Below are 27,202 nucleotides of genomic sequence, written 5' to 3'. Positions count from 1 at the left end.
AAACAAAAGAAGGGCTGACATTCTGTTGTTGATTATTTTTCTATTGCCCCCAAAATGTCCCAAAGTGTATTTTTACTGTCCCAGGCTAAATTTTAGTGGTCTGAGTGGCCTGGTTGGACCAAGCCCTGCAAGTGTTCTGCAATATGGCAGATTGTCCTTTTGTTCTGCATTTCGGAAATACTCGCTGCTAAACAACAAGCCTCCATACGTACTTCCTTCTCAACCTTATAATGCCAACAATATACTTCCATCTTGAATATATAGTACTAGTAGGGATGCACACTTAAACTCAGGTTCAGGTCCAGATTCAGGTTCATAGGTTTACTTACAATATTACATTGTAGGTTCAAGTTGTATAAACCCATATCATAAGCAAAATTGCATGTATAGGCAAACAAGAAACATTTTTCATGCAATTTGAAAAATGCATTCAAAACAACTAGTCTAGTTTAGAGTCAGTAGTAATTATAGAATCAGTAGTATGAACAGTTATAAAGTGTTCTTAAGCAATATTATACAGTGCACAGTTTTAAAAAAGAATGTTTTTCAGCTTAGTAGAAAACTTTATGTCAATAACTTTGAACCGGTAGCCTTATTTCTTCAGTCTGCAAAGTTGCAGGTTGCTTCATTTTTCTTCTGCAATATTGAATTTGAAAATGTCTCTGCAAAATGTCTCTATTGAAGATTGGTATTTCTAAAACTGCAGGTTTACAGAATGTCTCGTCGAGGGATGAAAACAAGGAAAACATGACCAGGAACCTTGACAGTGAAGGCAGGCCCAGCGCTGAAGTAAACGAAAGTGATGAGCAACAAAAACAGACGAAAGAGTCCCAAAAAGACCCCGAACAAGAACCCAAAGAGTCGCAGAAAGATCTGGAACAAGATCCCGTCGCTGAAGCGGCGAACGCGGCGGGTTCCAGAGTTCGAGAAGGGCGGGAACGGCCGACCGCGGCGGGGCGGAAACAGAAGGTCATGACCTGGCTGGACTCTCACGAGGAGATGTTACAGCAGCACGACCCCGCTGACCTCATCGTGACCCCGCCCGCCGCGGGACCAGCTGTCCATGTGGGCCATGTCCGCGATAGCACGGAAGAAACAAGCAGCCAGGTACATATGATGTCTTTATTGGTTTTCCAACCGCAAACATACATATGCAGGGAAAGACACAAGTCTCCCTGAATTGGGTAGTTTGTTACAATAAACACACAATCGATGAAGTAGTAAAATACAGCATAAAGATAACAAAATTGGACGCAGATACAGCATGGGGTAGCTTATGAAACAGACTCGTTGTACAGTTTTATCGCACAGGGAACAAATGACCTTTTCAGCCGCTCAGTCCTGGCTTTTGGCACAGTGAAGGCACTGTCGTTCCGCAAACATCTACTGTAGCTGTGGACCATTGGGGGGGGGGGGCGCTAGGTCATGTAGTGGGTGCTCAGGCTTTATCATAGCTGTGAACAGCTACATTTTTTTTTTACATGTATGGGGTTGTCACCTGACAGGGCTACAAGTACTTTTTTCTGCATACCTGCACTGGTGCAGGTAACGTTATAAAATTTCCTGAACCAGACAAACTTTACCTGTACCATTAAGACTTTGAGAATGATAAAGAAAAATGATACAGAATCTTCTATCCTTCATAGATACAGTCAGCAGTTCTTTTTAGGGTCGGTCGGGAAACAGGAAACATGACATCTCTTTCCTAGGCCCTATTTCCAAAAAAATGAATTTGGAGCCCATCCCCATGTCTCCATGATTGTTGTGAAACTGATGTTCATGTCTTTTCTGCTCAGGAACAGGGTCATGACAACATGGATGACACAGAAAGCGATGATGATACCGTCAAGATGAACGAGACAGACGGAACCGTTCAGGACACTGCTGAGAACAGGCATCATGAGCAGGAGGGAGACACGGTCGGCTTTGGTTTTATATACTAAGGCCATGCCAATTTAATTTCTTGGTTAACGGATTTTTCTAGAAAAATAATGGAACGGGCGGGCGAAAAAAAATAAATAAAAACAGGCCTAGGCATCCTATTATGGCCCAAAATGGTACGATAGAAGCCATGAAGTCAACACACCAGGCTGGTTCAAAATTTAAACAATGAATTTTGAACTTTTAATGATACCATTGCATTGAAAGATGGAATAACTGTAACAAGTAGGATGAAAAGGACTGTTTTCAACTGTTCAGGGTAAAAAATGAGCATTTTGCAGTTGATTCTGAATTTTTATTTTTATTTTTAAATCAGAAAAAAATGAAGCGGGCGAATCTGTTAACCAAGAAATTAAATTGGTGTGGCCTAAGGCCATGTTGATTTGATTATACATATATTATAATTTATATATACACACTAATTACAGCATAGGGTAGCCTCTACAAGACACCGTAGATTGCTGGAAAAATATTTGGCCGAAATAAAAAGATAGTATACCAGGAGAGTTAGCCGGCCAGAGAATTTCCATTTTTCGATCCGTGGGGGCATAGGGGGCCCCTACACTCAAACAGCAAGGCTCAAAGTACTGGGTGCATGTGCACCTTAGTACACCCAAATTTGGAGCTTTGTACTCATTTCTTTTCTGTGGTAATAATATTTTCGTAGGTTTACATATGTAAAGATGTTAAAAGTATAGTAGCATACAGCATATTCTTAACATCTAAGTGTCAGAAAAATAACAAAATGCTTGTTATTTTTAAAGTACTTTTCTTTAGAAATGAACCATACATGTAATTAAGCTTTTGCTGACATTCTACTTATTTTATCTCATATGGTGCAACCCCAAAATTTGATGCACCCAAGTTTTTAGGTTAGGTCACACCAAGTAAATTTTATGGATGACGTCAGCGCACGCATTGATTTTGGCCCGTTCCTAGAAAAAAAAAGAATTCCGCTTTCTGTAAGTATGACCAAAGAGTCATGACATTGCCACAAATCGTCAGATTGACTTGAAACCCGTAACACGAAAACAGGACAGGACGACAACTGCTATTCCACCTGATTTATTGCTGTTTTGATGATGAATAAAAGACTTCTTGCTTGTTACACTGTGTCACCTCATTCAATTTGTGTCCTAACGTTTTTTTTTTTTTGCCTTCTCGCATTAGATTTAGGGTCTCCAAAGGACGTCATCCATAAAATTTAATTGGTGTGGCCTTAGGTGCACCAGTGCACCTATTCCCAAATTTTTTTGAATTGCATGTAAATTTTCTGCCAACATGCAATTTTTCATGCAACCCCCAAAAAAGTAGTTCGAGCCTTGATACTATTTGTCTACTAAATGTTCTATGTATTTAATTCTAAACAGGACTCCAACATGGCGGATAATGAAGAGGGCGTGGTTGGGACAGTTGAGGAAGAAACACCTGAGGCAGACCGACAGGACAGGGACGGGGAGGGAGGACAGGAGATGGAACAGCCCATCAACATGGCTGAAAATGATGACATGGGTGGGGAGGAGGGGAAGGAGATGGAACAGCCCACCAATGACAGACTTTCACAGAGTATCGCCTGGGCAGATAACATAGGTACAGCATATCAACAGTTAGTTATAATATCAGTATGCCTGCTCTCTCTCTCTCTCTCTCTGACTCACTGATCATCAATGGCCTGAAATTAGTAAATAGCTGGACCCTTTGTCTCTCTGTCTCTCTCTCACTCTCTCTCTTCTCTCTCTCTCTCTCTCTGACTCACTGATCATCAATGGCCTGAAATTAGTAAATAGCTGGACCCTCTGTCTCTCTCTCTCTCACTCACTCACTCTCTCTCTTCTCTCTCTCTCTCTCTCTCTGACTCACTGGTCATCAATGGCCTGAAATTAGTAAATAGCTGGACCCTCTGTCTCTTTCTCTCTCTCTCTTACCGTGGCCGACAAGTACAAAATTTTACACCGCAACTTTTGGTGTTTTACACCGCAACTTTTGGTGTTTTACACTGCAACTTTGGGTATTTTACACTGCAACTTTTTCTGTGTTTTACACTGCAACTTTTGCTGTGTTTTACACTGCAACTTTTGCTGTGTTTTACACTGCAACTTTTGGTGTTTTACACTGCAACTTTTGGTGTTTTACACTGCATTTTGTTACTTTTGCTGTGTTTTATACTGCAACTTTTGCTGTGTGGAAAACTTACACCCCTCCCCTTTTATAATGGACGGTCCCCCTGTCAGGTAAAAGGTGACAACGATGGCATGCAAACTACGTCCTCGTAAAAATTAAAGTTTAAATCAGAGTGTGCAGGTATATTATCCATATTCTTCAATCTACTGCTTATCCTTGTAACCAGTGCAAAGTGCTGACTTACTAAAGGATAAAGTCATTGGTTGGTCCAAAGTAAAATAACTTTAACTTAATAAGTAGTACGACTTCTTTTGATAAATTTTGTTGTGACGCATGGCAGCAAAAAGCAACATAATTTGTAATCACTGGACCTGGTCGAAACATTTTTAAATTTATCCCGATCTATAGGCCAAAGCTAGAAAAACCTTTAGAAAAAAACTAACGTCACAACGTAGCCAAGCTTTTCCTCTAAAAAACTTATGCACGAAAAGGATAACTCAGTCGACGTAGTTTCCATGCCATCGTTGTCACCTTTGACCTGACAGGGGGACCGTCCATTATAAAAGGGGAGGGGTGTAAGTTTTCCACACAGCAAAAGTTGCAGTGTAAAACACCAAAAGTTGCAGTGTAAAACACAGCAAAAGTTGCAGTGTAAAACACCCAAAGTTGCAGTGTAAAACACCCAAAGTTGCAGTGTAAAACACCAAAAGTTGCGGTGTAAAACACCAAAAGTTGCGGTGTAAAACACCAAAAGTTGCGGTGTAAAATTTTGTTCTTGTCGGCCACGGTACTCTCTCTAACTCACTCTCTCACTCACTCACTCACTGGTCATCAATGGCCTGAAATTAGTAAATATCTGGACCCTCTGTCTCTTTCTCTCTCTCTCTCTCTCTGTCTCTCTCACTCACTCACTCACTGGTCATCAATGGCCTGAAATTAGTAAATAGCTGGACCCTCTGTCTCTTTTTCTCTCTCTCTCTCTCTCTAACTCTCTCTCTCTCTCTCACTCACCCACTCACTGGTCACCAATGGCCTGAAATTAGTAAATAGCTGGACCCTCTGTCTCTTTCTCTCTCTCTCTCTAACTCACTCTCTCTCTCTCTCTCTCACTCACTGGTCTTCACTTATTTTCATATTAATCAAATATATGTTGCTTATAAACCTTGGCAGCCATTCTCCTGTAGTCTCTTAGTGTCACTGACAAAAGGTAGTGGATAGTACCAAGAGGTCTGACCGTTTCCAAAATCATATCCAGTTGCTTGAGTAACTGTTTTTTTTTTTGGTGTATCTTATTACCTGGATGTCTTATCTTCACCACTATGAATATAATTTTGCACATAAATTTTTCAAACTGCACCTAAAATTTTTGCCAGTGTGCAATTTTGTACTTACCTTATTCATGTTTCTGTTAAATAATATTAGAACATGTTAATTTGTTTAATTATTTAGGTACAGTGGTTTAGTGTCAGACCTGTACCTAAACCTGTGTACCTGTAGCTAAAAAAGTTGTTTAGGCGTCACCGACTTAATTTTATGGATGACATCCTCTGAAGACCCCCAAACTAGTGCGCGCAGGCGAATAAAGAAAAATTCCGGCCAAAAATAAAAATGCTACTGAACCACAGGAATACAAAGCTGGTATTGTGAATTTGCGGCAGTACATAGCGACGTATACTACAAGCCGGAAAATACTGGCTTTTTGCGGAATTTATGAATCGGCACTGTACGTATACGTATGTATACTGAGTTCTTGAGTCGTGGAGTTTCGGTAGCCTGGGTGCCTGGCTCCGTATTGTCGATAACTACCATGGACTACCCAGGCCTAGAGCCAGAGGACGTGATCTTTTTTTTTGAGAACATGCGAAAATCAGTGCGCGCGCGGATGTCATCCATAAAATTAAGTCGGTGTGGCCTTAGGTACACAGCTCTAATCCGTACTAATTACTTTTTTTTTACAGACAACATGTCAGTTGACACTACATGTACATCAGAACAAGAGAAATCAGCAGCCACACACTTGAAGAAAGCTGTAAGATATTTCTTCAGTTTTTCTAGTATCCACGTAATTCCATTGAACAATTCCAGAATGTAATTTATAGACATGGCTGACAGCTGTGTTTCCAGCTTTTAAACACAGTAGTAAGGTGTCATTTTTTGGCACCTCCACTTCTTGAATGACATTTATTTTCAATGCAACTTTGATTATGATCCATAATACCAAGATTAAAAAGCTGCAAAACTACAAGTTGTTTCTGTTGTTACCTGCAATGCATGTGTATATCAAGCCATGATTTTAGGAAATGTTGAGTTGACCACAATGGTAAGTTATTAATACTAGTATGCAAGATTTATAATAGTACTACAGGTATTGACTTCTACTTTTGGCAGTGTTCTAGCCAGTGTCAAAACATTTGCCTAATTTGCCATCTTTGACGGACGAAAATTGGCGTGCAAAGGGCTGTCATTTTTAAACTAATTTAGTTAATTATTAGTCAGTTTGCTAGTAAAATTTGCCCCTCAAAATGCAGGAAATAGCATTTCAAATGGTCTTGATTTAAAATTTTCCAGGGGGAGCATGCACCTAAACCACCCTAGGATTGTTGTACTCAAAATTGAGATGACACAAAAAAAATTCAGGCTGGCTAGAACACTGCTCTTACATGTAGGTCCTTCAGTATATTACTTGGTGCAAGAAGATTAGAAAAAGGCAAATAGTGTTCGAAATACCTGTCTGCAGTCTGCAATCTGCAGATAGATTTTCAAGATTGCAGAAGAAAAATTTATACAATCTGCAATTTTGCAGCAGGAAAAATTGGCACTTTTTTTTTGTACGCTTTTGGCCCCAAGGACAGACAACACTTAAGCTCCTGTTTTGAAACAACAGGAGCTTCTTCATTAATTTGCATCAACCTTGTCTTGACTTGTTTATCTTTTGTTTCCTTCTGGACTTCCAAATATTTGTCTTCACAAATTTGCATATCAATCAATAGTTCATGCTTATAAACCTGCAAGATTGTAGTATGGAGGCTTGTGTATTTGCAGAAAGTATTTCCAAATTGCAGAACAAAATTTTTACTCTTCTGCAATATTGCAGAGCACTGAAAAAAAGTATTTTGACCACTGGCAAATATGTCGTAGTGTAACTTTTAACTTGTATTTTTATCCACAGACTACAATGAAGCCTTTCAAGGAGCATGTTTTATACAACTGGTTCATCAAACCAGTGAGGAAGTCTACAGACATTGTGGTGGAGGGCCATCGCAAGTAAGAACATTCTACTGTCTTATTTCTCATCCTGGCCAGATCTTGATTTGATTCTTTAGGCCACACCAATTTAATTTGTTGTTTCTCGGATTTTTTCAGAAAAAATATGAAGCGACAGGGCGAAATAAAAATAAAAAAACAGGCCAAGGCACCCCATGATAACCGGAAATGTTACAATATGAGCCATGAAGTGAAGTTTATAATTACAACAATAGATTTTGAACTTTTATTGAAACAAAATTGCATTGTTACATTGAAAAACTTTAAGAAGTAGGAAGAAAAGGACTTTCTTCAACCATTGGGGCCAAAAATATGTCTTTCATTGAGCATTTTGCAGTTAATTTAGAACAAAAAAAATTTTTTTTTTTTGCAAATCAGAAAAAATGGACAGGGCGATCCGAGAAGCAACAAATTAAATTGGCGTGGCCTTATAATGGGATATCCATGATAGCTGTGTGGTGGAATGGTTGGGTGTTTGACCAAATTATAGGTGCCAGGCATATGGTTTGCCCTCTAAAATAAACGGTCAGTGTTGATGGCAACCTGAAATATTGATTGACAACCTAGCTTTTGGCTTGGGTTGCCCAGTTGGCAACCTGACAAAATTATTTCAAACTTTGAATTTGGACAGTTTATCTATTGTCCTGACTGAAATGTTTTATAATGTTTACCAAAGGAAAACATCAATAAAATTGTTTTTGTTCTGTTTCCTCTTCTTCTCCAAACCAATGAGGTCAATGACCTGAACCAGACGTCTGTCACCATATAGCAGTTGGTGTTGTTTTTCATCATGTTGCAATTTTATAGCAGGAGGGATTTAGACTCCTATCTGACCATATACATGTATATATGAATGTGTTTGAGTAAGAATTAACAGAGCAGACTATATGCGAAGGTAAACATTATGCAAATGTTATCTTAAAGTTTCATATTATATTAGCATTGCGTAGTCTTGTGGCTAGTGACTCAGTAAAATAAAACTGTACATAGTCAAATAGTGTCTCTCTGCTTTGTCATGACCAGCCAAAGAGTCGGTGAGCTAAATCAGGATCCGAGAACGCTTTCCATTTTTATGTTTACCGAAGGAAAACATATTGTTTTTGGTCAGTTTCTTCGTCTTCTTCTCTAAACAAGTACATTGTATATTGTAAGGTCAATGACCAGAACCAGACGCCTTTCACCATGGTAACTAGTGTAGGGTTACATAATGTTGCAATTTTATAGCAGGAGGGATTTAGACTCCTGTCATGATATATGTGAATGTGTTTGAGTAAGAATTAACAGAGCAGACCATGTCCAAAGGTAAACATTATGCATTTGCTTTGCAAATGTTACTTCTCTAGTTTTCTTTTCCTTTTCCAGACAGGACCCGGAGCACCAGTTCTGGCACAGTACCGCAATCGTGAAGAGGGTGACATCACGGACAGTGGTGACTGGCAGTGGTACTGTGTACCAGCTGAGAGGAGTTGTTGACAGAGCTATGGTACTAGAACAAGGTAGGCAGTGGTACTGTGTACCAGCTGAGAGGAGATGTTGACAGAGCTATGGTACTAGAACAAGGTAGGCAGTGGTACTGTATACCAGCTGAGAGGAGATGTTGACAGAGCTATGGTACTAGAACAAGGTAGGCAGCGGTACTGTGTACCAGCTGAGAGGAGTTGTTGACAGAGCTATGGTACTAGAACAAGGTAGGCAGTGGTACTGTGTACCAGCTGAGAGGAGTTGTTGACAGCTATGGTACTAGAACAAGGTAGGCAGTGGTACTGTGTACCAGCTGAGAGGAGTTGTTGACAGAGCTATGGTACTAGAACAAGGTAGGCAGTGGTACTGTGTACCAGTTTAGAGGAGATGTTGACAGAGCTATGGTACTAGAACAAGGTAGGCAGTGGTACTGTGTACCAGCTAAGAGGAGTTGTTGACAGAGCTATGGTACTAGAACAAGATAGGCAGTGGTACTGTGTACCAGGTGAGAGGAGTTGTTGACAGCTATGGTACTAGAACAAGGTAGGCAGTGGTACTGTGTACCAGGTGAGAGGAGTTGTTGACAGCTATGGTACTAGAACAAGGTAGGCAGTGGTACTGTGTACCAGCTGAGAGGAGTTGTTGACAGAGCTATGGTACTAGAACAAGGTACGCAGTGGTACTGTGTACCAACTTCTAAAATAAACAACCTGTGTTGATGGGCAACGTAGCCGTTGGCTTTAAAATAGTATTCCGTACCCTGTTGTGTCTTTTAAAAACTCCTTTGGCTTTACTCTCATGTTTTCCGATGTTTTTATTCCTCAAACGTCCTGTTTTGTAGGGTTCCATGTGAAAGTAGCGAGGGCCTTCAGAACTGGGTTTCCTGAGAACTGGAAGCAAGTCATTGAGGACAATGGCAACAGCACCTCAGAAAAGTGAGTTCACTTGGTCAAAGCACAAAGACCAGGGCTTGAAATTCTGTAGTGCACCCAAATTTGGAGTTGTGCACCCAATTTTTTTCTGTTGGTGCACCAGTTCACCTAAATATTTTTGTAGGTTTACATGTAATTTGTTAAATGTATTGTAGTAAACAGCATATTCTTAATATCTAAGGGTAAAAAATATTAATCATTGTTATAGTACATTTATTTAGAAAATTATGAAACATACATGTAAATTTATGAACAGTTTTTTTTGTATTGTACTTGATATTGTGCACCCATACATTTTTTTTTGTGCACCCAATTTTTTAGGTTGGGTGCCCAAAATGAATTTTCAAGCCCTGATTACATGTAGACCTATAACATTTTGTCAAGATCTTAGAAATTGTCATATTACTGTTTTCAATGGCGAATCAAAAACTACTACTGGATAAATTATGGAGATTATTTTGGGTGTTTCAAGTGACATCCACCACAGTCAGCATCATTAAATGAAGTTAGTCAACACTTACCACATGTGAATGAACTGGAAAAACCAGTTGAGCAGTTCCTATGGTATTGTTTTACCATAAGAACTACCTTATCCTCATTTACATAACATTGACACTTGGGAGTCTTTTTTGTCATGTTCAACTGGTTTTTCCACTTCCTTCACATGTGATATTAGTGTTGACTAGCTCTCTCAGTTCATTTTAGTGATGGTACATCTGGAAGCGACTTTCGTAATTTTATCCAGTGGTACAGTTTGATTTGTCTTTGAATATTGTTTACCTCAGTGTTCGAAATACTTTTTTTCAGGTACGTGCAAAATTGCACATTGGCAAAATTTTTAGGTGCAATTTGAAAAATTTATGTGCAAAAATATATTTAGCCTTGCATCTTTAGGTTTGCAACTGTTTTACTGGTGGCTTAGCGGAGGGATCCTGCAAAAATATGTAAACCCACAATAAATTATCTTTATATTTAAAAAAAAAAGAACACACAAAAAAAAATTGTCACGAACACTAACTTCCACATCTTATACGGCACATAAAGAAAATTTACCAACAGTATGCGAGCAATAAATTTCATTTATTTTGCATATTTGTTTACCTTGAATATCGTGCATGATATAAGGAAAAAATACTGCTTAGAAAAAAAATAACGTGCGGTTAATTTTTGCGTCTTGGCGCTCCCCTCCCCCTCCTCTGGGGGCGCGTCGTCAACATCGGCCGCGGCCGCGGGATCCTCGGAGACGGTGGACCCGGTGGCATATCCCGATCCACCGCCCCGGCTGCACCAGCCTCTGGTCCACCGCCACTGGCTGCACCAGCCTCTGATGCCGGCTGGGCCCGTGAAAAGAACTTGAAAATCGACCCCTTCTTCTTGGGCCCTTCTTCGTGCTTTACAAATTTCCTGGGTAGCACTGAATGCTGGGAAATCCGAAAACTCTGTTTTTCACCGAATTTCACCGAAAATTGGACGAAAAAGCCGAAATTACTCTGCCGAAGGACTTCGTCCCACATCGGGCAACAAGTTTCGCGGGTCTCACCATATTTGGTAAATCAGCTACGTAGCCTTCGCGTCTTGCCATATTAGGTAAATCATAACGTAATTCCTTTGCGTCTTCACCTAGGGACGAGAGCAGCTTGTTCCCAGGATGTTCAGTAAAGAAAACAATATGGCTGCCATGCGCCCAGCGCGATGCCGACACAGCCAGAAACTTCGGAGATACGCAGTGCAAACATGATATATCGGTATTTTCCAGGTGCAAAATTGCACATTCAAAATATTTTTAGGTGCAAATCTTGAAAATTACGTGCAATTTGCACATTGCACCTTTGTATTTCGAACTCTGTTTACCTGGATGTCTAACCTTCATTGATATGTCTTAGTGCTGATTCCACTAGCTAAACGTCAAAGAAATCATACTGGAATCTTCTTCTCTGAGTGTCTTCTTTTCTCTTGCAGACAAGGTCGAAGACAGAGTACCAAACAGGATCACCCTAAAGTGAGAGAGTCACTTCCATCCACAAGAGGGGGTATGCATGCTTTAGTGTTCAAAACCTTCACAATGTCTCGAGCTGTCGATTCCTTACTTTTAAAGTTGTGAAAGGCATCCAATGCAATTTCAGGGTGGCTAAACAAGAATATTGTAGATGAGAAAATCTGTCTGGTATTGACATTTACTGCCATTTCTAAGAACATTTTTGTCATCATTTCATACTTAAAGCATATGAAATAGACCAAGAAGAAGCTTTATTTTTTGTGTACCACCCATAAATACTAAAATTGCTAGAACCAGCCTACGATAAAAAACAAGCAACCATTGTCTGTCAGTGACATGGCATTTTTGCCTCTCAGATATCAGTAATATAAAATAGGGCTGATTCAACTTACATTAAAAGAATGACCAGGAAATTGACTTTGAAAATCCAGTTTTGCTGCCCTGAACTTTGGGACACCAAAAAGAGTAGAATTCTTGGCAGTCTTTATGATGGCATGGAACTTTGATGTCGTAAAGAGATACACGTGGCATTAGTTACCCCTAAGTTCATCTGCAACTTTTTCTCCATTTTCACACCCAGAAGAGGCTCTGTATTTTATTGGTCATGGAAATTGGTAAAAGGTTAAAAAAAGGTACTCCTGTAGCTAGCGTTTAACCTTTTTATTAAGGCTGTAGGTTGTTATCCACTGTATTTAAGGTATGTTATTGGAAGGCGGAGCCCATCATTCTACTTCTCCAACTAAACTGTACCTCTCCAACTAAAGTCAAGTACACAATGTACCCATTAATTTTCTACACCTGAGTGGAGTGAGGAATTTAGTGCTGTCCCGAGGTCACAAGATTGGTGGTATTGTTAGGATTTGAACCAAGGACCTCTGGGTTCTGGTCCAGAAACCCTACCATTACGCCACACGACCCCACTAATGGATTTTGTTTTTGGACATATATGTTCAAAAGCCTTTGGCTGCAAGACCTTTTTTTTAAAGAATAAACCAGTTTGATTGATTCACACACACTCACTATTGATTGATTTGTTCCTAGCTGCTGACACCCAGTCACCAGCGCTGCAAACTGTGCTGGGATCCCTGAAGCGCTCGAGTAGCGGCCGCGTGGTGAAGCCCCGGATGGCGTGGTGGGCCAACCAACGGGTGGTCGTGGAGAAGGACAACGTGAGGATCCGCTGCAGTAGTGCCGACCAGCTGGCTCAGTCACCCGCCTTCCACAGCTTCACTACTGGCAAGGAACTGGTAAGATACAATTTTTAATAACTAGAAAGTTAAGGTAACATTTGCAAAGGATTTATGCATAATGTTTACCGTCGCATATGATCTGCTCTGTTAATTCTTACTCAAACACATTCACATATATCATGACAGGAGTCTAAATCCCTCCTGCTATAAAATTGCAACATTATGTAACCCTACACTAGTTATCATGGTGACAGGCATCTGGTTCTGGTCATTGACCTTACAATGTACAATGTACTTGTTTGGAAAAGAGGACGAAGAAACTGAGCAAAAACAATATGTTTTCCTTTGGTAAACAATAATTATTAACAAAACTATGCGGGGCTTGAAATACCCAGAGGCATATAGTGCAGGTAAACTTGGAGCTGTGCAGGTATTTCTGATGTCTACCTGCACCTAACCTGCACTGGTCCATGTACTGGGTATATGCAGGTTAGTGCAGGTAAAATTGGAGCTGTGCAGGTATTTCTGATGTCTACCTGCACCTAACCTGCACTTGTCCATGTACTGGGTATATGCAGGTTAGTGCAGGTAAAATTGGAACTGTGCAGGTATTTCTGATGTCTACCTGCACTGGTCCATGTACTGGTCCATATAAATTATATACAAATGTAGGTGTATGTGGGTTTTTATTTGCTGCATTCACTGTGTTATCACCTGTGAAGTATATTATTATTTTTAATTAAATTTAAAGTAACTCTGAGTGGTGCAGGTGAAATTTTTCTGGTGCAGGTGATTTTCATTGTAACCTGCACCAGTGCAGTACATGTACTCTAGGAGTATTTGAGTCACCTGTATGATGTGTGGTGGTGTGTTCCTTCCCTTACAGGTGGTACAAAGAGATGACTTACAAGACAGCAGATGGTAAGTGTGACCAGCTCTGATACATTGTAGAGATGTTCACTGCCCATTCAAACTCTATTCTGTGTTACTAGCTCATTCTCATCTATGACCCTTAGTATAATTGTTTGACCGTTTGGACTTTTACTACAAGCCAGTTTTTTCCACCTTTCTTGCTTTTCCATTTCTTTTGTTAGCATTTCACTTAGTGTCCTGTTGGTCTATTCTCTGAGATATTATCCTCCCATCTTTTCCCAGTGGTCCCGATTTTTCCCCATAGACATAAGCATTTAAGGGACTTGCTTAAGCTGACCACTTGCCCAATTTGCCCACTTGGTGCCAGCTACATGTAGGTCACTTTGGGTTTGTCTATGGGTGGAAATTTTGCTGTTGGTTTCTGTCTTTTTTTGTCGCTGTGCCTTTTGTATTAAGAGGACCACTTGTCTAAGGCCTAAGAAAAAAATGTTGTGTTTCCTGTTGCAGTCCTGAAAAATTTAGGGTTGGCAGATAGATTAGATCCATTTTTTCTTAGACTTCCGTGATCATAAAGATATACAATTAAGTTTAACAAAGGGAAATGTGTGGACACTTATGTTAGAAAACTGATTGTGCAATATTTCATCACTCAGGTGTCAGATTGGTCATGGAGCTAGATAAGGTTGATTCAGCTTGAAAATATGTCCTTTGCAGGGGTCCACCCAAAAAAAGGCTAGGGTCGTCAGTTTTTTTAGGGTCGGTCGGGAAACAGGAAACACAACATTTTTTTTTCTACGCCTAGGAAGACCACTGTAATTTTTTTATTTTTCATTTTTTATTTTATGAAGATTTACCACATTTATGGAAGGATTGACATAACAGGTGACTATCACCTCTTCAAGATGTCAAACCTGAGACCAGACTGTAATGTTTGAACCACTCACACCGGGAAGGTCCCCTACTCTTTTCGATGTGGTTGGTGTGGTTGGTTTTATAACGTGCGTGGGGTGTGGCTCTCCCAAATACAGGACCTCCATTTAAAGTCCTACCCGAGGGACGTCCCTAACCGAAGCTAGGTACTCTTCTTCACCTGAGTGAAGTGAGGAAAGTGATACTTACATGGTCCCCTGTGTGGTTGCCTTGGACAAGTGTGACTGTATTTCATGTGTTTTCTAACAGTGGAACTCCAGACACTGTCAAGCGGCGTCCCACCAGCGTTGCCAGTCGACCAGTGAAGACCGCGGTGACAGATCCCCAACCTGCCGATCTGGGAGATCCCCCCGCTGGATCAGATGGTCAGCGGGATCCCCCGGATCACACACCAGAGACGACGAGTGACCTACCCGTGACCAGGCTGGACCCCACTGTGGTTACTACAGATATCCTGTTGGACACTCCGGGGGCTCCTAAAAGTAGACAGGCACTCGGTACTGTGGGCAGCTCCAGGCTACTGAGGAACACAAGGACCAAGGGACCACCACAGGGTGTACCTGAAGACATCCTCAACACACCTAAACCTACTCATACTTTCCAGGTACAGTATAAGGTTGACAGGGCTTTAACCCTACCTAGACCTGGGGGGGGGGGCTAAAACTGCCCGCGCCAACTTTGATGTCACCTAGCGTCTGCTATGGGCAACATAAGACTTAGTACACCCTAATAATCTGTCATAAACACTTTTGGTAAAGTTATGTTGTATACCATTTAGTTTTCAGGGTATAACCTATCTAGACGGTTTTGGCCAATAAAATCACATTAATGACGTCATATTACGTCATAACGTCATAAAAATTTAAGATATGATAAATTTTCACTAGTAGTACACCATCCTCTGAAAATTTGGTGGTCATACGACATACCGTTCGCGAGTTCTGAGGGGGGGGGGTCAAATGAGCCAAAAAAAACCCGGTCTAGGTAGGGTTAAGATAGGTCATACTCATTAGTTTTTTTTTATTCGCATATATTTATTGAGTATTGGACAAAAAGCACAAGTTGCTTATATAACACCTACTCAAAACATACAACAAAAACATGTTGACAAAATACATGCATAATTACAAGGTGGATAAAACCAAGGTAAATACAAACAAGACATGTTGGTAATCTATCAATTATGTCATTGAGAATCTACCCATACTCTGAAGTTTACTAATGAAGTAAATGAAGTACTAATTAGTTTTTAGATTTAAAGCCATCCAATGCATCTTCGGGGAATCAAAATAGATTTGTGAGACAGTGGTCGAAATACTTTTTTTCAGTGCTCTGCAATATTGCAGAAGAGTCAAAATTTTGTTCTGCAATTTGGAAATACTTTCTGCAAATACACAAGCCTCCATACTACAATCTTGCAGGTTTATAAGCATGAACTATTGATTGATATGCAAATTAGTGAAGACAAATTTTTGGAAGTCCAAAAAGAAACAAATTTAAAGATAGACAAGTCAAGACGAGGTTGATGCAAATTAGTGAAAGAAGCTCCTGTTGTTTCAGAACAGGAGCTTAAGTTTTGTCTGTCCTTGGGGCCAAGAGCGCCAAATCCCAAGTGCCAATTTTTCCTGTTGCAAAATTGCAGATTTTATAAATTTTTCTTCTTCAATCTTGAAAATCTATCTGCAGATTGCAGACTGCAGACAGGTATTTCGAACACTGGTGAGATAATGACATTTACTGCGGCAGCCATTTCTTATAAGCACACTTAATACATTTGTACTTCAGGCCCTGCATGTTACTCCACTCTCTTGCTTTGCTGTTTCCTCGTAAATTTTTCTTAAAAAAAACAAAACAAAACAAAACTGTATAAGCATATATTTTGTTGTGACGAATACAAAATGTAGATTATGTTTCATTCTCTTGAACATAGAATTGCGAAAGTATGGAGGAGGATACAGACTGGACACCAGCTCGTGGGACTCGCCAGTCTGCTCGGCAGAAACCTCCTGGGCAATCAGACGACGAAAAGAAAACAAAGACCGCTGAAAGCAAACAGAGTAGTGGTGAGCCATACAGCAATACAAGCATCGAACAACAACCCTCTACAGGGAAACAGGTTGAAAAAGGAAGAAGGAGGGGGGGAAGACAAAAGAAAGAGGACTCAGTCAGCGATGTACAGACAGCCGGTAACACGACCAGAAAAAGAGGGAGGCCAGCCCAGAAGAGAGAAACCGCCAACACAGAACAGCTGGAGAACACCGAGCCAAAAGTACCAAGCAGACATTCAGTCAGCGATGTACAGACATCCAGTAACACGACCAGGAAAAGAGGGAGACCAGCTAAGAAGAGAGAAACCACCAACACAGAACAGCCGGAGAACACCGAGCCAAAAGTACCAAGCAGATGTAACAGTCTCCATGAAGAGGGCGAAAATCAGGCCAAGGAAGCAGAGAAGAGGGGAGGGTCCCGGAGAGGCCGTGGCCGGAAACGAGCACAGTCCCTTGCTGGCAAACTAAACACAGTCACACCTCGAAAGTCACTCAGGCTTCAAGATGCTGCTGCTTGCGAGATTGAAGAAAAAAAGGAGGAACCCGCAGAGCAGCAAAGAGGCACTAAGAGGAAAGGTCGGCAGAACGTCAAAACGTCTGCAACTTCTCTCAACAGCAACGGGAGAAAAGAACAAGCAGAACTAACGCCAGTCCCTCCTCGCAAGTCACCCAGGGTTAAAGATACTACTGCCTGCAAACCTGATGAGAAAAAGGAGGAACCAACTGAGCAACGAAGAGGTAACAGGAAAGGTCAGCAAAATGGCAAAAGCAAGGGGAAGAAAGAACAAGCTGAAGGTACGCCAAGTGATACTGAACCGGAAAAGGACTCCCAGGAAGTTGTTGCTGGAAAAGCTCCTGAAACTGAAAACAAAGGAAGAAGACGTTACCAAAGAAAGAGGAAAGCTAATAACAAGAAGACAGAGGAAGGAGGAGCAAGGCCTACTGTGCAAGTTGATGAAGATAATAAGGATAAGTGTGAAAGTGACCAGGATGCACGGAAGTGTCAAAGAAAGAAGGCCAAGAACAAAAGTTCACCTGAAAACTCCAAAGAAAGGCAGGCAAGGGAACAGAGTAAAAATGGTACTGAGACATCGTGGACCCTGGAAGAAGAGAAGAAGCTCTACAGGTAAACATTTGTGCCTGTTTTGTTCCATAAGTCTCCATTATGTAACATTTATAGGACAATACAAATAACACTGGTCACCTCAATTTTGGAATGTCACTTTCCGAATTTTGAGACAGCTATGTTGAAACCCCTGATTTTCAACTTTGTTATTCCTGGATGTACAGTGAACTTTTGCATGCCATTGGAAAGATCATGCTATCTTCAGTACCAGGTTGCTTTTTTTATGGTCAGAATGTACAAATTTATCAAGATATTTGACTTTAAAAATTGCAAGCCTGGCGGTCTAGAACACACACCGTCATGCCCAGCAGCTTAGCCCGGCAGTCCTAAACTTTAGCCCGCGGCCTGAGTTAGCCAGCCCGCATCCAGACCGCATCCAATTAGCCTCATGAACACCCCATGAAAACCACTGAATTAATGAGAATTCACATTTTCACACCTGTGTAATTAACAAGTTTGTGATAAATTCATGAGAGGTCTGGGCTCAATGGTTAGCCCGCGGGCCTGAACAGGCCTGTCGGTCTGTGGACAGGCTGGGCTGATGATTAGGCCTTATGATAGAGAACCTTCAGACTTTAAACACCAAACAGAAAGTGGGAAACAAAAATATGCTTCCAAATTGATGCTTCCAGATTGATGATGGTTTACACTTCACTTCATATCACTTCATATTAATAAACACCCTTCACATTTTCAGCTAATATTTTCAATAAGTGATTACATATTATTGACAAGTATTATGTACAGGTATGAATGATGATAACTTTCATGAATATTCATTTTGAACATTTTCTGCAAAAGCTTCAGAAATTTCTACTGGAAGAATTTTTCCTGTACATGGGAAGAATTGTTCTGCTATTAAGACTGCAAAAAGTCTCTTTCTAGTAGAAAGCTTTTTGAACATGTTTGAGGAGGTGGATTTTGCTCCTGCTGATACCTGGGCGGGGTGTAACATTTGTGTAACGGTTATGACTAAAAAAGATCAGATAGCATCATAAAAGACCCTTGTCTCAGCAAGAACACTTCATATTAGACCTGATTGGTTGTGGTGTTGGAAGCCAACTTTTGAGGACACTTCATGGTCACTTACAGTTTCTGTTTGGCAGGTATAGTCCAATCTGTCCTACTATGGATGGGCAACTCCCCTGGCCAAATCCCTTTGAAACATCATGGGGGTAGAAATTTATCTTTTTTTTAAAGAATGAAGACTTGGCTAAGTACAGGTCACAACAAAACAAGATGAATGGACATGGTTAACAGATAAACAATAACTCCATGGAAACATTTAAATCAAAAGGAAAACATTTGGAGTTTTAGTGCCATAATCCTGCCATGTATAAGTCTCAGCCGATGTACACTGAAAACATAAAAAGCAAGGAATCGATCCTCAATTTGCAACATGAACTTGCTTTCAGTGCAAGGAGTTGTACAATGCTTTAGGAAATTCATGTTACATTTTCTTTTGTAATTATTCTGTTCCTGCACCTTTGTCATGCGGGTCATACCTCAGGTCACCTATTGTTCCAGGCATGCAAATGACCACTGTCCAATTATCAAATTAGAGAGTCTGGTCGGGCTACCCTGACATGGGTGCACTGGCACTGGCTCAATAGCCCGAAACAGAGATAATGTCCTTGCCCGAAAAAATATCCTATCAGAAAATCTCATGACATTGTAATGACAGTGTCAGATGGCCTGGGTTCACACACTGAGAACCATGTCTTGGCCAAATCTTTCTATCCCACAACTAGTTTGTAGTGTCATGATTAGATTAGATTTAGATTATGAACAAAAAATTAATGATGAGAATCTTTACAGGATTTGTAATAAGTCTAAATTACAATTTAATTGGAAGTGCTTGCCCAAGGCCTAGAGTCAATTCTATATTGCTATATTCCACATTACAAATTGTAACCATTTCGAAAAAAACACAATGTTTCTAGATAATTTCAAAGTATGATTGAAAAAAGTAGAAAATTTTCTAATTGTTACAATATTTGTGAAACATCTCAAATAGGTTATATATATAATGAAAAGAGCTGTTCATTCAGTTTGGATATTTCCCAAAAATTTAGGAACAGAACGTAAAATGCTTGTACAGCGCAGGATGTACATGTATGAACTATGATAGCAGACCAGGTAGCCTGGGTGTAAGAAACAGAGGCGAGCTGTAGCGCCTATAACCCCCCCACTGTTACATGGGTACCAGACTGCTGCCAGGCTAGCTCCTTGGCTCCTGGAGGGCCAACGTTTGCCCAAGGAAATGTCACCATAGAGTGATAATAGACATCCCTCAATAAGCCTATGAATTACATTGTAAAGGCTTGTTATCCCCTAGACACAAAGAACACAGTTTCTATAAAAATGGGTGACAAAAGGGGAGGGGAGGTGATTATGATAAAATTAACAAGTTCTAACTTCCAAGCAACAACTTGAAGTTAGTCTCCAGTCAGAATCTGATCAATGTTACACGTGTTTACAACTGCAGAAAGGGGATGCTTTTGCTTCCGAAGCAAAAGCATTCATTGAGTTATCAGACGGCATGAATTGTCATGACATACAAAAAATCAGATGATCATTGATCAATTACTAAGGTGACCTTGAGAGAATATTGATGTAATGTTGTAATTTTATAGAACAGGATTCTTCTTCAAGTGAATGAGTCTGAGAAACAAGTAATGACATTATATTTAGTCTCTATGGCCGGCCAACTCCTCTGGCCAGTGATGTTCCCCTTAGCCATTGGAGCTACCTCCATGCCTTAGCCGATTGCTACTATTTATTTAGCCTGCAAAGGAGTCTGGTGGAGACTACATTACATGTATATTGGTGTGGCCTAACAGTTGTATATATTTATTATACAGTCATTCCTGCCGAAATTTCTAGGAAGGATTCTATCTGCAGGAATCTACAATGTCTTAGTAGGTTTTTCCTGCAGAAATTTCCTGCAGGAAGAAAATTTTCAAAATTAATTTCCATGCATGTTATCATTCATACCTGTCCAATTATCAAATTAGAGAGTCTGGTCGGGCTACTAGTACCCAGACATGGGTGACATGGTCTTTGCAGCTTGCACTGGGTAGCTCAATAGCCCGAAAAAATATCCAATCAGAAAACCTTATGACATTGTATATAATGACAGTGTCAGATGGCCTGGGTTCACACGTTGAGAACCATGTCTTGGCCAAATCTTTCTATCCCTCAACTAGTTTGTAGTATTATGATTAGATTAGATTTTAGATTATGAACAAGAAATTAATGATGAGAATCCTAGTTTTATTTTTTAAGATAGTCTGTCATCTTTTCAGGCTCCTACTGGGTGACCCAGTACAAGCTGCCCAGATAGGGGTACTGTAATTCGACGTGTAACTCAACAATAGTCCAACTTGATAATTGGACAGTGGCATTTGCATGTCAAGAACAATAGCTAAACTTAGTTTCATCCCGCATAACAATTGTTCCTTGATCAGAATAATTACCTGAGAACTGTTGAACCATGGTTGAACAGAAATGGACTGAGGATTTTATAACTCCATTGCTTGAAAGCAGGTTTAAGTTGCAATGCATGTATTAGGCTTCTTGCTCATATTATATAGTACTAGAATTTTGTCTGGCAAAACTGTCTGTAACATAATTTTCCCAATGTTTCAACTGAACTGAACTGAACTTCAATGACATTCAGGATGCTCATGAGAAAAAATTGTTTCATTTTCTACCCCTAGCTGGTACAGAACGTGTTTGTAAGCTCTTCTTTCTTTTTTGTGGTCTACATGTAGTGGAAAGAGCATGCGAAGCTGAGTGATTGAGTGAGTGAATGAGGTTGAAAGCGGCAAAAATGTACAACACTGTTAACAGATGGGTGTGGATTATGCTCTCCTTCCTTATTTTCTGCTCTGAGAATGAAGTTTTACACATCACTTGGATCAGACCGCGGGCTGAGATGTAGTCCGTGAGGTCTGAATCCTTACCCCACCAGGCTGAAATTGGCACAGACAGTCTGCAAACATCAATCAATTCACGCCTTCCATGCCATTGTTTTGGGCTTCTTGCACCTCTTTGACCAGAAATTCCAGACCGCGGGCTGAAGTTAGGCTGACGGTCTGAATGGTTTTTGAGTAAATCAGCCCGCGGGCTGGGATTCTACACCTGTAGTCTAGTGCCTTTAGACCGAAGGTCCTGTAATTAAAACTTGCGGGCTAGTTGTTAGGCCTGACGGGCTGTTAGGAAAGACCACCGGTCTGCTTGTATTTATTATTAATGATATCTTAAGTTATGAACACTGCAGAACAATAATTTTCATATCACTGTGCTCATTACACCAAGAGCTACACACTGATGTGAAACTTGAATGTTGAAAATCAATTTTTACTTGAGTTTCCAAATGCCTTGTGACTTTCCAAAATTGATGCGACCAGTGTTAAATACACTGTAGGCAACCCAATTAAAAACTTTACTTTTCAGTGACAAATGAATCTTGTTAGCCTGGGTTCCATCCTGGTTAGTTTACGTCCGCTCCTACAGTCGCTACCACCAACGACTGTAGGAGCGGACGTAAACTAACCAGGATGGAACCCAGGCTAGAATCTTGTAATAGTTGGCAGTAAACATAGCAAAATGTAGGTATCATTTCTTGTTAAACAAGGTTTATAAATGTCAAAATTCGAAAATGTAGGAACCTTGTTTTTTTGGCCTGCCTTTTTTTTTTGCTCTATCACATTATATTTGGAGTCTGCAGAGGATGTCATCCATAACTTTTACTTCCTAAGGCCACACCAATTTAATTTGTTGGTTCATGGATTCGCCTCTTTATTTTTTTCTGATTTGCAAACAAAAAAAGTTCTGGTTCCGAATCAACTAAAAAATCCTCATATTTTGCCCCCAACAATTCAGGAAAGTCCTTTCCTTCCTGTAGTTGTTACTGTTTATCCATTTATCAATGCAGTTAGTAGTTAGATTAAGAGTTAGAAATTCATTGTTTAAATATTAACCCAACCTTTCATGTTGACTTCATGGCTCTTATCGTTACTAAGAAATTGGGGCTATGATAGGATGTCTAGTTTTTATTTTTTTTTCGCCCTGTCGCTTCATATTTTTTCTGAAAAAATCCAAGAACCAACAAATGAAATTGGTCTGTCGATGAAGGTTAGACATCCAGGTAATACGATACGCCAAAAAGCAGTTACTCAAGCAACTCAAAATCATATCCAGCTGCTTGAGTAACTGCTTTTTGGCAAAATTGGTGTGGTCTAAGTGTTGAAATGAAGGTCAATTCCCATGTTCTCCTGGTAGTGCCCTGAGCAGCATATCTGGTGAGGATGAGTGTCTGTGGCAGAAGGTAGCTGAGGTGGTGGGATCACACACGGCACAGGACTGTCAGGACAGGTACCAGCACATGACTTCTACATCCAACCACACAGCTGCCAACAAGGACAAGGAAGATGCCAGCAACGCAGGGAAAGGTGTGTAAATGTTTGTTTGTTTTCTTTAGGCCACAGCAAGTAATTTTTATGGATGACATCAGCGCGCGCATTAATTTTCGCCTGATTTTGGAAAAAAAAAACAAGAAATTTTGTTGCCTTATGACAGTGGTCAACATGCCGAAATGGGCAAAGATGTCTGTTGCCATGCCAGAAGGTGGATGGCAGATAACTATGTGAGAGATCGAGACAAGAAAAGGCTCTTATTTAATGTTTTGTTTCTTACTTTGATGCAGTGATATGTGATGCTGGCTGTGAATATGTGATGTTCCTACTGAATCAAAACCATTGTACAATGATTGAGTCAAAATTTCAAATTGTAGGAACCTTATTTTTTTCGGCCCGCCTTGTTTTTTTTCGCCCGCTCGCATTAGATTTGGAATCTGTGGAGGATGTCATCCATAAAATTTACATGCTGTGGCCTTATTAGAATCTCCAGGGATCGTGACTGCGACTGGTTTGCTTGCACATGCGCCACCGTGCGACCATATTTGAAATTATGGTCGCACGGTGCGCCAATAAAAAATTAAGACCAACAAGAGGTTCTTTGATTTGTAAGTTGTTTTTTTCCCTGTGGATTATGATCCTAGGGTCCAGTACTAATTATATACGCTGATCTAACTGTAAATAATCAACTGGCAATACCACTGTGCTGGTTGAAAACATTTTCTTTTGTTTTAGCCGTGATTTGGTTGAGAAATTATGCTTAAGAAAATATGATTGGGTAGATACTCGTAGCTTAGATTTAGATTATGATAATGACAGTAATTCATTAGGTTTACTTGCTCCAAGTTCCAGGTAGAAAATGCATGACTGTACAGTTTGTATCATGTATTTTTTCTTGCTGAACTTACATGTAGTGGGGAACATTAACCAAATTACGTGCATAGGACAATATTTCTCTGGTGGCGAGCCTGGATTTTTGCTGGTGCACACAATATTATTGTTTTTGTTATAGATATCACTGAAGTCTAAAAAAAAAAAAAGAAAATCCCTACCTAGATACTGACCCTAATTTTTTCCGGACTGAAACAGGAAACACATCATTTTTTCCTAGAAACTTAAAATGCAAAACCTACATGTAGCTCTTCAGAGAGTCAAGAGTCAAATTGTCCAAACAAAGGTATCAAACAAAATTTAAATGACAAAAAAATTTTGCGGAGGGTACTACATGTAGATAGAATACTGATCTAGTTGGATAGTGTTGATATTTGGTATGTTGGTAGGTCTTGGGAAGACGAAAGTCACGGAAGTCATGTTTTTTTTATTTTGTACGTAGATCCTAAGAAACCCGTGGCCCTGACTGGGAAGGCTGGCACGCTGAAGAGGAAGAGACAGCTACAAGAGTTGATAAAACAGTACAACGAGGGGCACGAAGACGAAGCTTTTGAAGATGGCATCACTCCCTTCAAGAAGCAGAGGAAGATCAGTAAGGTAGAAGATGTCGCTGGTAGTTTTTGAAATCAAAGTATGGCCACAGCAAGTAATTTTTATGGATGACATTAGCACGCGCATTAATTCTTGCCTGATTTTGGAAAAAAAAAACTAGAAATTTTTTACGGTTTTCGTTGGATGTTGGTCAATGTTGCATCAGAATTTGCCTGTTGCAGACGATATCTTCTCCGACATAACATTTGGCAACTACTGATGGGATGTTAACCAACCTTACATGTATATGAGACGTTCATCCGAAGTGCTACGCACAATACATTATGGGTATTTTCACAGGTCTTCTTCTACTTCTTTCATTTGAGGCAGCCGCCTTCAACTAGCTGAAGATTCTGCTGCCTTTTGTGGCTAGTATGAGATGGGGTTCACCAGGCCTCCATCCGGGTGATTTGTAGTGAATCACCAACTCCCGGGCAGTATTAGTTTTTGTACCATCGCACACCAGGGCATGCCCCTACTCTTTTTCGAAAGGTGTGGTGGGTTCTTTTACGTGCTCGAGGTATGGCTCTCCCCAAACACGGGACCTCCATTTAACGTCCTATCCGAGGGACGTCCTTAACCGAGGCTAGGTACTCATTTACACCTGAGTGAAGTGAGGAAAGTTGTGTAAAGTGCCTTTCCCAAGGGCACAAGATCGGTGACATGGGTGGGGATCGAACCCAGGACCTCTAGGTCCTGAGCCGAAAGCGCTACCGCTGCGCCACACGACCCCACAGGTACAATACATTCTGCTGACGTTTTTTATACAACCTTTTCTGATGCCGTCCACTCTCCCATGTTGTGCACAGGGGCTGATCTCCATAGACTACAATGCAGACGAGGACGATGATGTTTGTACGGACGTGTCTGCCAGACAGGCCTTCCAGACCCCGATGAGCCGTCTGTACGGACACAGCTCTGCAGCCACCGCAGGACCCACTCCCAAGGGCTTCAGGACACCTGGCATCATCAGCGAGGAAAGGCAGAAGTATGTCCAGTCAAATCTGTCTAAGGCCACACCAATTTAATTTCTTGGTTAACGGATTTTTCTAGAAAAATAATGGAGCGGGCGGGCGAAATAAAAATAAAAACAGGCCTAGGCATCCTATTATGGCCCAAAATGGTACGATAGGAGACATGAAGTCAACACACCAGGCTGGTTCAAAATTTAAACAAATGAATTTTGAACTTTTAATGATACCATTACATTGAAAGATGGGATAACTGTACAGTAACAACTAGGAATGAAAGACTGTTTTCAACTGTTCAGGGCAAAATATGAGCATTTTGCAGTTGATTCTGAATTTTTATTTTCAAATCAGAAAAAAACGAAGCGGGCGAATCCGATAACCAAGAAGTTAAATTGGTGTGGCCTAAGTACTGATGTATGCAGTGTTACTGTTAGCAATGTTGGAGTGATCATGATGTTTTGTACTGAGTGCAGTTTATTTATGCAGGTCAAATCTGGATAAATACGTCTTCAAGCAGCAAAAGGCAAAGAAAGGGAGAGGTCTGACCGCTGTTCAGAAGGTGAGTTATCAGGGCTCGACATTCCTTTTTTTTTGTTACATGCAAAATTGCATGTTGGTTAAAAAGCTACATAGTTTTACAAGATTGGAGTTTAGCCTGAGGTCTTCTCTAGACATACAACAAAATGCATAGCATGTGCTTATGGTAGAGGGAAATTTCTACACAGTAGTAGATGCATCCGGAAGATATGAGGCACATGCCTCCTAAACCCGATGAATTTTGATAGACCTGAAAAAAATCTATCGGGAATATAGGAAAGAAACACCCAGCATTTTGAAATGAATAAAAGTCTGAATAGAACACTGTCAGTTATGTTCAACATGTAAAATTGCATGCTAAAGATAAAATGGCTTGATTTCAGACACTGGGAGGTAGTCAGCAGGTGGGGAAAAAGACGAAGCTTCCCAACATCGACTTCTCCAAGCTTCTGACGGCACAGCCTCTGGAAGACGTGGACTCAGATGAGGGAGATGATTACTTCTCTGACAATGAAGACTAACCAAGACTTAGTCCATCAGTCTTGGGTTCTATAAGCATGTCGGCAGAACGTACTGCACCTGCGCGAAACCCGTAATGTATTGTACATAGCATTTCAGCAGAATGTCTCATATAAGGTTGTATTCGCTCATATAAGGTTAGCATTTCGACAGTAGTTTCCAAATGTTATGTCGGAAAGAATATCCTCTGCAACAGGCAAAATTCGGATGCAACGTTGACCAAAAACCCAACGAAAAACGCGAAAATACGGGGTTCTGCGCAGGCGCAGTACGTTCTGCCGACGTTCTGGTTCTATACCAGTGTTCTAGCCAGTGTGCTTGCATCATTTGACGGAATTTTTTCTACTTGTGACCGACCAATATTTGCCTAATCTGTCATCTGCGAAGG

General features: G+C 40.5%; 1 protein-coding gene across 1 annotated transcript in view; it reads left to right on the top strand.

Moving 5' to 3' along the window:
• Positions 1 to 26,937, top strand: part of LOC109476980 — a 28,544-nt gene extending 1,607 nt beyond the window's left edge. Inside the window, exons 3-19 of the mRNA XM_019777994.1 lie at positions 707 to 1,107; positions 1,797 to 1,919; positions 3,312 to 3,531; positions 6,021 to 6,091; positions 7,232 to 7,326; positions 8,689 to 8,822; positions 9,629 to 9,722; positions 11,679 to 11,746; positions 12,757 to 12,962; positions 13,792 to 13,826; positions 14,958 to 15,312; positions 16,639 to 17,882; positions 23,172 to 23,341; positions 24,639 to 24,793; positions 25,597 to 25,775; positions 26,245 to 26,317; positions 26,679 to 26,937. Coding sequence (XP_019633553.1) covers positions 707 to 1,107; positions 1,797 to 1,919; positions 3,312 to 3,531; positions 6,021 to 6,091; positions 7,232 to 7,326; positions 8,689 to 8,822; positions 9,629 to 9,722; positions 11,679 to 11,746; positions 12,757 to 12,962; positions 13,792 to 13,826; positions 14,958 to 15,312; positions 16,639 to 17,882; positions 23,172 to 23,341; positions 24,639 to 24,793; positions 25,597 to 25,775; positions 26,245 to 26,317; positions 26,679 to 26,816 — 3,761 coding nt within the window. The 3' untranslated portion in view covers positions 26,817 to 26,937. The remainder of the gene's footprint in view (positions 1 to 706; positions 1,108 to 1,796; positions 1,920 to 3,311; positions 3,532 to 6,020; positions 6,092 to 7,231; positions 7,327 to 8,688; positions 8,823 to 9,628; positions 9,723 to 11,678; positions 11,747 to 12,756; positions 12,963 to 13,791; positions 13,827 to 14,957; positions 15,313 to 16,638; positions 17,883 to 23,171; positions 23,342 to 24,638; positions 24,794 to 25,596; positions 25,776 to 26,244; positions 26,318 to 26,678) is intronic.
• The last annotated feature ends 265 nt before the right edge of the window (positions 26,938 to 27,202 follow it).

This window comes from Branchiostoma belcheri, unplaced genomic scaffold (genome assembly GCF_001625305.1).
Source record: "Branchiostoma belcheri isolate BF01 breed outbred unplaced genomic scaffold, Haploidv18h27 scaffold4, whole genome shotgun sequence".
In the NCBI taxonomy this organism is placed as follows: domain Eukaryota; kingdom Metazoa; phylum Chordata; class Leptocardii; order Amphioxiformes; family Branchiostomatidae; genus Branchiostoma; species Branchiostoma belcheri.
The sequence above is the reverse complement of the archived record's forward strand: the minus strand, read 5'-3'. Positions and strand labels throughout refer to the sequence as shown.